The 15,006-nt window shown below is 33.2% G+C and overlaps 2 protein-coding genes across 9 annotated transcripts in view; both read left to right on the forward strand.

Annotated features, from left to right (window-relative positions):
* The window catches only part of LOC106467300 (piggyBac transposable element-derived protein 4-like), a 43,469-nt gene extending 33,315 nt beyond the window's left edge, over nucleotides 1–10,154 (forward strand). For all 8 annotated transcript variants that reach the window (XM_022395455.1, XM_022395454.1, XM_022395450.1 and 5 more), the window contains one exon: nucleotides 10,097–10,154. The gene's annotated coding sequence lies outside the window, so the exon portion shown is untranslated. The remainder of the gene's footprint in view (nucleotides 1–10,096) is intronic.
* Nucleotides 7,942–15,006, forward strand: part of LOC106467301 (zinc finger protein 271-like) — a gene marked incomplete at its 5' end in the record, with an annotated part of 28,006 nt that continues 20,941 nt past the window's right edge. The window contains 2 exons of the mRNA XM_022395458.1: nucleotides 7,942–7,998; nucleotides 10,027–11,356. Of these exons, the coding sequence (XP_022251166.1) occupies nucleotides 7,942–7,998; nucleotides 10,027–11,356 (1,387 nt within the window). The remainder of the gene's footprint in view (nucleotides 7,999–10,026; nucleotides 11,357–15,006) is intronic.

Consider the following 15,006-nt stretch of genomic DNA (forward strand, 5'->3'; position numbering starts at 1 on the left):
AATCTTTTTAGGTTTTATATATGCATTTTCAAATAAAAAAAATTATCAATACCATAGAATTCCACTATTTTATCAGGTTTACTAACTAAGCTGTATTTGGGTCTAAAAAATATCGTATCTGATCACCATTTTGTCTTACCTCTACTCTACAAGCTTCGAAAGAAAAGAAAGTTACTTAGCCCCTAAAACCTTACAAAGGCTGAGAAAACCACGTGGGGGAAAATCTGAGCTTTTGATTGGTTAAAAACATATAACGGAGCGCAGTTGGTGTAGATAAACAAGAATTTCCAAAATGTAAGAGGGAGGCAGAGCCACTGTAGTGGATTCACTGAATAGAGTGGTATCTCAAGAAACAGAAAAGATAAGAAGTTCTTATTTTATATTCTAGCTTGTCAGTTTCAGTAATTTGAGTTTCTAATTCGTTAAAAGCTATAGATGTTTTATTGTGGGTGTCATAAAATGTAATCTGACCAAACATACCACATGACACACAGAAATCAATATTTAGAAATTTTGTTTTGGTATTTACTTTTAAGTTAAGAAACTAGCTAATGTATAATACTAAAATTTGAATTTTAATCTACAATTCATGCCCAACTTATTGATATACATTTATAAAATAGTAGTTCAATAAAACTTTGAATGTAATCTACAAACGTGATAACATGCCCTCTGACCACTACCCTTAGGAAAACCTATCTTGATAGGGTTAATGCTTATAAAATAGAAAAATAGGTGTTGAAATTTATAAATACATTTGTTATCACACTCATTCAGTCAATTGCTATGTTAATAGACTATATCAAAACAAAAAAAAAACTCATGACTGTTGGTATTTATCAGTTGATCCAAGCTTTCCACCTTCTTGCCAGTTTAGTGATACCACCTGGTGCATCACCTCAGTTAGAAAAATTGGTGTTTTTGAGACAGTCAAGATAAGTGGTGTGTTAGCTCAATTATATGTTATTTCTACAAATCAGTGATCAGAAACAATTGCACACAGTTTTCAAAGATAGTTTTCTGTCAATAACCATTTGACCTACACCAATGTAGGCATGTTAGACTAGTTTGAGTATAACTAAATGTTTGTCATACATTTAGATATTTTCATTGGCTTAATCATTCACAAAGTTCATTAATTTCTGTCATTGCATGTTTTTGTTTTTTCGTGATTAGATATTTTCATAATGAGATTGTTTATGTTTACTTGATTCATGCTTCTCAACTGAATTGAAGTGATACTCACTGGTAATAAACCATACGGTTTTGTGGTAAAAAAAGTTCAGAGTATATAATTCCAAGAAATGCCAGATTCCTCATTGGGCAGATAAGTCATATAGTTTTACTGTGTATGGCAAACAGTTTTGTAGAAACAATACCCTAAAATACACACTATCAAGAAAAATGTGTGTTTGTATTTTACTATATTTTCCATAATAGTCAAACTTTTCAGCTAGGCTGACTCAAATGATTGAAGGTTACTGCTTTATGAATATTGTTGAGTTATAGAAATAGCAGTCACTTTAGCTACACAGTTTTTTATTAATGTACAAGTTATTCCTGTGGCTAACTAATGATACCCCTGTTTAGCTTACAGCGTTTTCTTCTGACTACTTTATGTATTTAACTGCATAATACAATTGAAACCTTTTTTTTTTAAATGAAGATATTGGATCAGATTTAAAAAGTTATATTTGAAGATAATTCCAAATACCTATTCTTACAGCTTTTAAGATAACAAAAGTGAATGAAGACTTGACATTTACTGTACATAACTCTTTCATTTGCATTTAAACATACCTTGTTCTAGCTTCATGAAACAAGACTGCTACAAGCTATGTGAATTTGGCATGAGACCATTTTAGTGCCCATCAGGAAATCAAACAAAAGGTGTTCATATGCTGCATTGGCATTAAATGTTGTTTGGGATTGTTTTCTGACACTATCCACTCTATCCTAAAAATAAGTTTCTGGGTGTTTTTAAACTATCCAATTCAGAAATGTTACTCACTTTTCTACATAACAAAGTGTTTATACCTCTTGGCACACCAGTAATCAGCATTAGACTATACTTCTCAACCAGTAAGAGGACAACACATCCTCCATGTGCAGTACTACCCTTGAGTACTTTGTTTATACAAAAACCTTGGGTTTTTTTTCTTTTCACTGCAGTGTTCAGTTGTATTCTCTTTTTCTTTAAAAATTACAGAATTTTTGGACTTATTTTCAACTTTTGGTTAAAATTTGAAGTGTTATGTCTTATCTTCTTACCTTTATTTTATTGATTTTGAGAAAGAAACATACAAATTTTAAAATTGATTATAGGTAAAGCTTCTGAAATGAATTAACTTTTCTTATATTTCATTTTTTGTCTTAATCAAGCTACAGAACATTGGGATATGCATTTCAGAATCTGTTATGGTTTCTTTGGCAGGAATATTCTGCATCGTTGTTAATCCAATGCTTGGGTTTTTAGCAATACAAACATAATCAAGGCCTAAATACCACAAGACCTATTGAAAATGAAAAACAAAGAAATTTAAAAATAATAAATTTTACTACTTTCTATGAATTCATTTTCGTCAATTTTATTGAATATAACTTCTCATAGTTATGTCTCTGAAACCTCCTGATGTCCAAACTTTCTTCCACAGGTGTTGTCATATTTTCTTTAAATTGAGACCACAGTAATTTTTTTGGTGAACAATGTACATCATGTGATTGGTTCTATCCTATGTTCTTCATTTTGGACACAGGATTCTGTAATCTCTGCTTATCCTGCTTTGTTTTTGGATGACTTTGATCAATTTTTCTACAATTTGCTCTTACTTCTGGGTCTTCTATACCTGAGGAGGATTAAGTAATACCCATCTTTTTCCATGGTTTCTCTAATATCTTACATATATGGTATGTGTGCTGGTTCTTGGGTGAGATTCTTGCATTCTTCTCAACTCTTAGATTCCCCTCCTCAACCACTTTCCTTGCCTGATTCTTACATTGTTGCACATTGTTTTTTTAGAGTTCCTTGTTCTGTGGCCCATAACTAGTGTCCCTCCTCCTGAGAGGCCAGATATCATGGGGCTTGGTGATGAGTTGTTTCTAGAACCTCCTCACTCCCTCATCTTTGGTTCTGTGGGAGCATGGCTCTTATACTTTGTTTACCTGTGGTATCACTTTACATAAAACCCTTGGGCTGTACATATTTTCTAACACTAGCTTTCTTTGTTTTTCAGGGCTCACACTGGTCTATTTTCAGCTAAGTCTTGAGCAATTTCACATGGAGAATGCAGTTGTTGGGTCTGCATCTACCACTATAAGGACATTTAGTATCTCCCACTCCTGTCCTGAGAGGCATTATCTACTACAACCTACTTCTCCTTTTTTGGGAGTCTGCTTGTTTAAGTTTGCTTGTCAGGCTCTTCAGTCTGTATTGACTCCCATTCAGTATCTGATTCATTTGGGAGTATTTACGTCCCTGTTTTCTTGGTGGGATGGAGCTTCTGGTTTCCAAAGCTATCATGTATCTTATCTATGAATGTGGTTTTGTCAGCTTCTTGTGATGAGTTCTTCAAGAGTGTTCGGGATCAGTTCATGAAGTTTTGGATAATGGACAGCTGCATTGCAGACTCTGGTGAGGAAGAGCATCAGATCATTGATTTCATCCAAGCTGAATAACATCAGTAACAAATGCAGAGAGGTCCAATAGTCGAACTACTGGATGAAGTGGGGAGTGTACGTTGCTTTGCAGTGTCAATGTAGGCTCTTTGGGGTACAGGTAAGGGTTGATGTAGAGGTTAGTGATGAGATGGATCTGTCAAAGGTTTGGCAGTCTTCTTGGAGAAAGTCTGCCTCTGAGGAAGGGGTGGCATATCCTGGTAGGGTGTAGGTCTGGCTGGTTTTGTGCCAGATTTCATGGCAACAATGGTTTGGAATTTGGGGCATTCTGTGTAAGAGGTGGCATGGGGTCTGCCATGGGTGCTGCAGGTTGTATCTTCTTGTTGATTAGGGCAGTCAGTGACAAGGTGAACACCTAACACATCAGGGTTTGGCTGTGCATACGGTTTGGGTGTGATCAAATCATTGGAAGCTGAAGCATTGGAGAATGGGAAGTCTTGCATTAGCAGGTTCTTCCACATGAAGTTTCAGGAACCATAGAGTGATCCTGTCTCTAAGGGCTTGGTTGGCTTGGTCGATGTCACATAGTGTGAGGCAGATCAGTGGTGTTGGTTCGCTGGTCTTGGTGGGTTGTTGGATGGAATGTCTGGGTTGATGGGTGTACTGTTGAAAGCATTGGGAGGTCAGAGCTTAAGTAGAGTAGCATAGTCTTGAGGGTTGCAACACTTGATCATGATGCCTCACCTGGAGAGCCTATTGGCATTGATGAAGTTTATCTTTGGAAAAAGGTGACAGAGTTCTGATGCAGTCTGGGGCTGTCAAAGGCTAGTGGGGATACCTGTTCACTGTACCGTTTTTCTCTTAAGACATATTTTTTCTTCTTTTCCGTTCACCATATGACTGTTGGCTATGTAAATTGCAAATAGGTAATGTTGCTCTCATCATATTTTATACCAAAAATGAATGACTAATGCTCAAACACTTGCAATGTTTATTGAATTGACTTTAAACCACATAATAAAAGTCTTTACAGATTAAGTGTAGGATACATAAGCCAGTAAATTCCACATGGTGTTCTTGGAGCAGAGGTCAAATCAGCTAATTTCTTTGTATTTGCTTTGTTGTTCTAGAGAGTATCATATTACAGTGTAACGTAAACAGTAATGACACAAGCAGTGATTTGTTGCTTTATTTTCAGCAGATTTCTACTTCAGTCATTGATAGTAAAATAAATATGAAATGCTTAACAGGTCAAACTCTCAAGAGAAGTACTTCTAAATTTCGTTAACAATAATAGAGAGAAAAAGGCACAGTTTCTCATATTATTTTTGATTGTACAACTTTTCCCTTCATTATACTTTGATTTGTCTACTGGCTGAAGAATCAAATATTTTGTTCAGGTAGAGGTAAAAACAGATAAAATATAAATTTAATTGAAAAGTTTTATATTTATTTTGGAGGTTACACAAATAAAATTTGATATTTTTGAGACAAAGAAAAGTATTATTAATCTTAATTTAATTAAAATCCAATTTGCACTTGGACTAGTCAAAAAAGAGATTTGATATATTCCTGGACAAATCTTTAATAAAAATACTTCATTAAAAAATTATTGTTTGTGTACAAATGACATGTAATGTTTACTGAAAGTCTACAAAATTTGTGAAGATAAACATACTGTATTAAAAGTTATAGTATGGAAACAAATATAAAGTGGTTATGAGGTCAGTCAATTTGGCCAACCCATGTTGAGAGTTAACTGTCTATCAAACTGATATGTATAAGGTGAGAAATAGCAGCCAAGTGCTAGGGACAATGATGTCCAAGAATGCACTTAGCAACTGTACGCCTTCAATAGTCAGTTTTTACAGCTTGTGGGTCATAGATAACATAGGGGAAATATATTTTGAAATCTGCTCTTTATATTGGTTATAAGCATGCAATTCAAATCTAATATGTTGGTGAGCGACAGCCCTCTCTAATTTTATGTGGGCGTGGCTTCTGCTGGTGGAGGAGGACATTTTTGCAATGTCATTCTTGGAATTGAGTTCATGGAATTTGATCTAGTTAGTGGTAAACATACAGTATATGTGTGTGTACTTTGACCATCTGGATAAAACCTGTACTAAGGCACAACACAGTTGAAATAAAAGAAAGAAAAGCTAAGATATTTTTAACCATGAGCAGGTCACATGATAAGAAAAATGAAAATTTAATTATTGTTTTAGAGGTTTCTTTTGAAATAAAGGAATATAAAACTTTGAATTGTAATGTACTTGATAGTTTTAAGTTCATTAAACTACAATGATAGTAAAATGCTTTAATTAAATTTTGAATGTAACTCAGTAACACTTTGTGACACGTGCAAAAAAGGAATGTAAAGAGTGCATTGGTAGTTGTAGAGTTAAGTGAGACATCTTTCTGATATTATTGTCTTGGATCGCCCCCCCCCCCCACACACACACACACACTACCATAGGGACAAGTTGATTTTATTTCAAGACCCCTCTTTCCTCCACAATACTTGTCTGCTCGTGAGGGTAATCAAATGTTTTCCTCAATAAATCCCCCTTTCCTTACTTCTCTGTACAATTATTCAGACCTTCATCATCTCCTTTTAAAGCAGTTTGCTGTTATCTTGCATGCACTGCTGTCAAATGAAGCAGTTGTCATGTCTTTTTTTATTATTATTATTCTCATGACTTATCTCCTTCTACCTTGACTAGTTTGGCTAAACAGCTCATCCATCTTATCTATTGCTCTATAGGACATGAATCCTTTCATCTTTTTCCTTTTAACCCTATTGTGAAAGGCATCTTTTACTGTGCATATCACGAGGTTTTAGTGATTTACATTCAATATTTTATTCATCTACTTTTTGTTTATGCTATACCAATTAGTATAGCATAAAATCTTAGCTAATAATCCATATTTTAATTGTATATAAGTTTTAATTTCTTAATTTTATAAGGCAGTATTGTGAAAAATCCTGAATTTTCCCTAGTGTGACATATTTTTTTCTAGACTTCCTCTCGTCTCTATTTTGTCCACAACCCATCCAATAAATACAAAATTAAACATAAATTACTCACAATAAAATTGCCATTGCTCAGACAAACTATGATTTTTATAGCCATCAATTTTGTTTGGTTACAGAGCTATCAAATAGAAATTCAGACCCCTTCTGCCACATCCACCTATCACATTCTCTCTTTCAGTATTTGTTAATAGTTCTCTCTTTTGTTTAATTCTATATTATCTATAACCAATATAAAGCCAAGTTTTTCATCTATCAAATGATCTATTACATAATGTTGTTTTCTGAATGTAGAATTGTCAATTTCATTGTTAGTACAAGCTTCTTTCTCATGGAAAATAATGACTAGCTTGGATGAATTTATAACGTCTCTTGTCGCATAGTTAGAAAGCCAGAAAAAGTGTGAGAGTTAGGGGAAATTGTCTACTTTTTACATGTTATTAGTCTATATTCTTTGGTGCATTATTTAATTAAATAAAAATTATTTAGTACATTAATACCACTAGTATAAATAAAGTAGGGTTAAGTGTCATCGACAATCGACAGCAAGAAAGAAAATTCAGGTAAGTGCTTTATTTCTTGTTTTTTATGTTTATTCTTTATTTAGTATTATAAAAGTAACTAAAATGTAAAAATAGGGATTTCTTAAGGTTAGATTAGGTGGAATGAATAATAATAATATAATAAAAATGTTTCATGAAACATGCACGTGAGCAGCTCATGGGTAATGTCATTTGATAGCATAACATGACCTCCACATTCTCCAAGTGATTTACAACTTGTAATGGTGCAAATAGTAGTTAGACACACTTCAAAGAACAATATAATTTAATTATAAATATATTTATACTGTTATGAGTTTAAGCTAGTTAGGATAAATGAATGTCATTCTAGAAAAAAAAAGTAATTTAGATGTATTTCTTTCTTTTTTTTTTTTTTGGTGGTTACAAGGCTGGTCAAATTGACCAACATTGTATAGAGTAAGGATAGAGAAAGTAACAGATAAAATATAAAATTTTACTGAAAACAAGCATTTTTTAATATACTTAAGAGGTTTTATAGATTACACAAATCAAATCCAAGATTTTTGAGATGAAGAAAAGTATTTTTAATCTTATCATGAAATTCACTTTGCACACGGATAATTCAAAACAAAAACTCAATGTATTCAATGACAAATCTTTTTTTTTTGTTTATTTTAAATGCTTCACAGAAAAATATGATTTTTTTGTATGTGAAAGACTTATAATGTTTACTGAAAGACTGCCAAATTTTGTGAAGATATACGTACTGTATTAAAAGTTAGTAGTATGAAATCTATAAAGACTTTGTACAAGTACAGAGAGGTCATGTGGTCAGTCAACTTACCCGAGCCCCTGTAGATAGAGTTAACTCACGTAAAGCTCATCATCCTGCAGCTTTTCTTGCCTCTGGATGTGAAATTGCAGGTACCATGTGAATGACTTGTGACACCTTTGTGTCACATTACTTAAACTGTGTTGCAGTTTCTTCGACATCTGGGATATATACACCTTCAACCACCATTCTCCAATAATCCCAGAAGCTCTAAAGACATGAAATGTTGATTACTTCTTGCAGATTCCACAAAAAAAAAGGCAACCACCTTAAAAGAGAAAGATATATAGACAGTGGAAGCCACCACGTGACCAGTATTGTCTCACAAGGAATACATCTCTATTCTGAAATATGCATAAAGTAGGAGATAAAATAAAGTGTTAAGTTCATCTGCCCATGCTCAGTGTTCAATGTTGAGATGAAGTTTTCTGCACGACCTGCTTTAGCAGTTTGTATATTTTGCTTTTGAAGCCATACTGCTACTTAAAAAAAAAAGCACTGTATGTTGTTTCCTGCCCTTATACCTGACCGGCTCCTGCTTGTTCCTATTCTTCTGTCTCATTGCACAGTCTCTGTATGAGACCTTATGTAGATGATAAATTATTCCTGTTTGGTTTACTCACCTATTTAATGTTCTCTCCTCTGCAATTTTCTTCTGCTGCAGAACTATTGCTTCTCCAGTATCATGCTGATGGGAGATTGATATACAGAATTCCCCTTTGGGTCAGTATGATCCCATTGGTATGAGACTAAGTGAATGCACCTCTTGATTGAAAGTAGTTCAGGGATATCTACCTAGAAGTGTATTACAGGACACTCCTACACTAAGAATTGGACCATTTCTGGTCATAACCAGCCAGATGAATTTTGTGTTCTTCTTGGGTCATAGTTCCGAGATGATTCATTCCTGCAGCTGCTTATTCTGGTTAGTATATCACGTGGGTAGATATACAAACATACTGCATGGCTTGACTTATTGCCCTAGCAACACTACATGTACATTATCTGCTACCTCCATGAGATATACAAGCCAGTTGAGCAATCTTTACATTCTCCTCCATTTGTGACACTATAGACTATACAGGAGGTTCATTTGACAGTACCTTTCTGCACTACCACTTATATCAAGTGAACACTATCCACTGGAAACAGAAGTAGTCTCTCACAAATTATATTCATCACACTAGCCTCCCCCCCCCCCCTAGTGACTGACAAACTCCATGACTTTTCATTTTCTGTTACTATATTATCAGAAAGGAGCTCATCTTTTTTTAGTGTGTTTCTCTACCCTAGTCTCTCCATCATTTCTTCAACATGATATTCTAGCTAATTGTTTTGTGGAAAGATGAGTTGCATTTATGAAGTTAACATTTTGCTTACCTGAAAATGTATTTCAGAGAGATAGTCACCTCTCCATAGAACCATTCACTCATCTTTATAACTTCCAATATGTCTCTTTTGTCTGGTCAAGAAAGATTTTGGTATCCACAAAGTGTCGAAGAGGAGTACTATGCATGAAGGATGTCACCCTACTGTTGGTGCAGGGGTATAGTCTAATACTGATTGCATCACAGATCGGCACAGTACACATTATTACATGTAGGAGTGAGAGTTTCATTCAAAGGTTTGGTGCAAGTGCATAAATGTTTTTTCTCAGTGACATGAGGTATTAACTATTTCTTCTCGAGCATCTGTCTGGGGTACATTTTTAGGTAAGGAAAATGTTAACTTTTAACTACAGACTTCTGAAAGTGCACAAACCCTTACTGTGACGTTTTAGTGCTGTATTGTAACTGAAAACAGATTTTGTTAATTGCCCAGCTACTGCTTCTTTCACCACCTTTTATTTTATAAACTATGTCGACATTCTTACAAAAATAGTAGAAGAAAATGATGCCAGCACTATTCCATCTTTCAGAACTATATTGTATAAGGTGTGCATATATTGTTTTGATAAGATTCATTGTAATATATTTTAGTGGTTTATTGTATTACATTACTGCAAAACAATCACATAGAGTGCTTCAAATTCTTGTACAACACATTTATTTACTATTAAAATTTTTTGCTTCTATCTCTTGTTTGTAGATCCAACTTACATGGCCAAATGTTGTGACAAGCCATTTCCAGGTTATTGTACTTCAACACAAGAAGCTTCCTATACAAAAATTAAAAATAGAAAATTTGAGAAGCAAAGCTTTAGTGATGTGTTTAATAAAACATTTTCAAGAAATGTTTCCCCTAGTGTAAATAAGACATTTAATTGTGTTATGTGTGGCAAAGAATTCTGCAGAAATAGTGACCTAAAAAAACATTTGAGAATACATACTGGGGAGAAACCATTCAAATGTGTTGTTTGTGACAAACAATTTGGAAGTAGTAGTGACCTAAAGAAACATGAAAAGATACATACTGGGGAAAAGCAACACAGTTGTATAGTGTGTGGAAAAGTCTTTGGAAGAAACAGTGACCTAAAAATACATGAGAGGATACACACTGGGGAGAGACCATACAGTTGTGTTGTGTGTGGCAAACAATTTGGAAGTAATAGTGATCTGAAAAAACATGAAAAGGTACACACTGGTAAGAAACCATACAGTTGTATAATGTGTGGTAAAAGATTTGGAAGAAATGGTGACTTAAAAATGCATAAGAGGATACACACTAGAGAGAAACCATACAGTTGTGATATGTGTGGCAAAGAATTTGGTAGAAATAGTGACTTAAAGATACATTTGAGAATACACACTGGGGAGAAACCTTACAGTTGTGTTATGTGTGACAAAGACTTTGGAAGCAATAGTGACCTGAAGAAACATGAAAAGATACACACACGAGAAAATCAACACAGATGTGTAGTGTGTGGGAAAGATTTTGGAAGAAATAGTGACTTAAAAATACATCAGAGGATACACACCGGGGAGAAACCCTACAGTTGTGTAATATGTGGAAAAGAATTTGGAAGAAATAGTGACCTAAAAATACATGAAAGGATACATACTGGAGAGAAACCATACAGTTGCATAGTTTGTGGCAAAGAATTTGGAAGTAATAGCAGCCTCAAAAAACATGAGATGATACACACTGAGGGCAAACAGTATAGCTGTATAGTGTGTAGCAAAGAATTTAGAAGGATTAGTGACTTAAGAAAACATGAGTGGATGCACACTGTAAAGAAGCCATATAGTTGTGTAGTGTGTGGCAAAGAATTTGGAATCAAAAGTTATCTAAAAAGACATCAGAGTACACATACTGTAGAGAAACCTTATGCTTGTGAAATATGTGGCAAAGAATTTGGGGTTATAAGCTACCTAAAAAAACACCGAAAAATTCATACCAAAGAGAAATCATGAAATTGAATTTTATAATCAAAAACTTAGAAGAAACCTGAATATAATTCATAGGTGATTATACTGAAGAAAAACTGAGCAGTGGTGATATCAGTGGTAAGAAATCTTTTTTAAAAGATTCACATTTAAAATGTAAGTAGCTCATACAGAAAACAAAAAGTGTGTTTAGTGAGTTTGGCAAAGAACTTTCTGTTTAACGATATGTCAGAGAAAAGGCAATGAAAATAATAACAATACTATAATGGTTTCTGTGTCAGAGAATGCACACATTGTTTAAATATCACAAAAACGTAATATCACCCACAATGAAAGTGTGTGAAACCATTGTGTAGTGTACATTATATAATTTTTAACCAATGGCGACCTTAAAATTACAGGAACAATTTTTGATAGTAAAATATTTATATATATAATGAAGTGTAGTATGTGGCAACAATATTAAAAGGAAATGTAGCAAAGATATTGAAAAGAAGTGTAATGGTGACTTAAACCACAAGATTTGATTTATTACAAAGGGGAGATATTATAGTAATGTACATGTGATGTAGAATTCTCATGAAGAGAAACATTACAGCTAGAATGTTTAGGTTGAGTAATTTTGAAGTGTCAATCTAGATAAGCCATCAATATATGAAGCAGATGGCAAGTAACCTTAGTAACAAAATTATGGATGATGTTTTAGGAAAATACCAAATCTGTATAAAACCCTAAGACTTTTTGGTTGTTGGGTGAGGTAAAATCTGTGGGGTCACTAGAATGTTTTTTTTTGTTGTTTTTTACACTCAATTCTTTGTATAATTTCTGTGCAGAATTTACTAAAATTGTCTTGCCTTTTGATGATAATTATTTATGGTGATTTAAGTTTATAGGTGCATCAGTTTCTAAGAAGTGTTTTTCTCTTAATTCCTGCTAACCATTTTATAAAAACATCTCCACACAGGATCTTCAGAGTTGAGGTATATTCACAACTTAGTTATCAGTCTAAACCAATTTATTTAAAAAAAGAAGATATGTTAGTAAGATGGGAACTTACAAATATCTGATAAAATTAATACCATATGCAAAAAATATTCCAATTTGATTCATTCAAAAAAAAATTGTTTTCTAAACAGTTTTGTAGTTAAGCATGAGCTTTGTAGTTTTGTACTGTGTTCTAAACTGAGATATGAATAAGCTTGCTGGAATCAGAATTTATTAGATTTTGCTTTAAAAAATTACCTGAGAGCTACAAAAACAAAAGTTCAGTTGAATGTACAATTCTTATTTTAACTTGTATACATCAAAGTATTTCAAGTCCAATATGAAACACTGCTTTGGAAATTCATCTTGAGAAGAAGGATTTTAGTGGAAAATAGCATAATTTCAGAATTATCACTTATTCTCAGTTTTTTATATTTATTTATTTTTTTATTTTGTTAGTGCAGCAATAAAACTGTGAGCTCTTGCATTTTAGAACAGTTACCTACTTCACAGTTTAAATAATATTTTAAAATTTACTATTGAATAGTTATGTTGATTATGCATGCATTTTGGCAATGTCTGTAAATTATATGAATAATAGTGATAATTGTGATACTTCAGTACGTGTGCTGTATTTCAATTATGAACATGACCGACCTAATAAATCTGTTGAAGATATGATAAATGAAATATGGACATAGTTTAACACAATTTTTGTGTGTGTGTGTATGTTGTATTGTCTGGTGGATTTTATTAAATATTTACAGATGATTGTAGTTTGTTTAATTGTAAAAAATTCATGTGCTAATAGAAGAAAGTGGGTAAAAAACAAATTTTATTTACATGACAAATAGCAATAAACATCTAAGAAAATTTTCTGTCTTAGCTAATGATAAAAAACAGGGATAGTCACTAAATTTAAAAGCAGTCCTAGCAGAACTCTATTTTATATAAACATAGTTTACAAATGATATCCCTTTTTATGACAAAACATATTGCAGTCAAAGTTGCTGTTTCAGTAACTCAAAGTGTCTCAGTGAACAAGGCTGTATAGATCTACAGTATTGCTTTAGTTGAATGGTTCCATGACTGGAGGACTATCATGACAGATGTACTGGATGAACATAGTCAAATGCAATACTTTCAACTAATATGGTTGTGTGTGTATATATGTGCTAAGATGCAATGTGTTAACGAAGTCATGCAAGATCAGACCTGTGGTTACTAATAGGTATAACTTGACAAAACTATTCCAACAATCATTTTCAGTACTTATGATGAGTTATATGTTTTATGTAATGTGTAATGCTCCTATCATCTTCAAGTGGTTATTAGAAATAACATTCCATGTTTTACAGTTTTGTTCTTTTGCTGTTGATTCACTTTTCCTCAGTCCCAGAAACCAGACAACAGCCTTACAAATTGGTAAAGTTTCAGATACATATAAATTTTTGTTCATTTGTGATCAGTTATTTTCCTTTACTGTCTCTGTTCCACTTCTTATTCTTTTAACAATTGTTAACCTGTGTTTTGTGGAAGCATTTAGTTTTTCTGTCCAATGTCACTGTATCTTACCACACATCTACTATAAATTTAGTCTTACCAACATAATTAAGCTACCTTTCTTTTGTTGTTGTTGGCCATTAGGAAATGCTTTCCAGTTACTTTAAAAGTTACAGAAAAATTCCAGATATGCTGACAAATTAAATAAGGTTTCTTGAGTAGCATGTCCTTTATGGATACAACTAGTCAGTTAATGTGAAATCTGTCTGTCACCTTGTTATTAACACACTACAGTATTCATGATGGCAATTCAAAGAAAGACTATTCCACTAAGGAAAAAGTTGAGTAACCACAACGTGTTTGAAATCTGACAGTCTCTTCTTGTTTTATTAAATTTTCATCCATTGAAATTCATAATATCACATGCACTGATGCAAATATAATTTCTTGATTGTTGATTATATTATAGTATCTTATACTCAGATAACTGTGCTAGTTTTGTTAAACATTAAAAGAATTAAGTCCTGCTTCTGGTGATTTAAGGGACTAGTTATTACAGATAATCAGTCCTGATACTTGAGTTTCTGTTTAATTTTTTATTGTCAGATTTTGATTGGATTTTTTGCAGTTGAGTTAATCTTTTTTTATTTTTTTACCTTGTCAGAATGAATCTTTCCCATTCACCGAGCCTTGAAAGGGATTCATATTTTATTAAGTAGCATGCTGAGTTGTGCAAAGCAGCCAGCTTGGGATGGCAAGCACTTAAGTTTAAAACTACCGTGCAAACACACACTGTGAGAAGTGTCGATCTCATGAATAGTTTGTTGTGCAATTACTATAGGCAGGAATATTTCTTAAAAGATACATTATCAATAAAGTTGTATCCTTCATATGCACCGTCACATTTAGTACCAGTGAGAGTATATAGGAACAAATATTGTTTTTCCCAAGCACATATTTCAGTGTTTGGAAATCAAAACAGGTATGTTGAATGTAGGGTACATACAGTAATAAAACATTTCATAAAGGATAAATTGTATATTGAAGAAGAAATATACACTGCTTTGTGTACTGTTCCTGTCGACCTATCAACTGTGAAGTCTAGAGACTACAGCTTTTTTATCCATATATTTGCTGTAGTCAATGCATGTAACCATTCAATATGAAGCATTTATCCAAATATAA

The sequence above is a fragment of the Limulus polyphemus genome, unplaced genomic scaffold (assembly GCF_000517525.1).
Source record: "Limulus polyphemus unplaced genomic scaffold, Limulus_polyphemus-2.1.2 Scaffold2560, whole genome shotgun sequence".
NCBI lineage: Eukaryota > Metazoa > Arthropoda > Merostomata > Xiphosura > Limulidae > Limulus > Limulus polyphemus.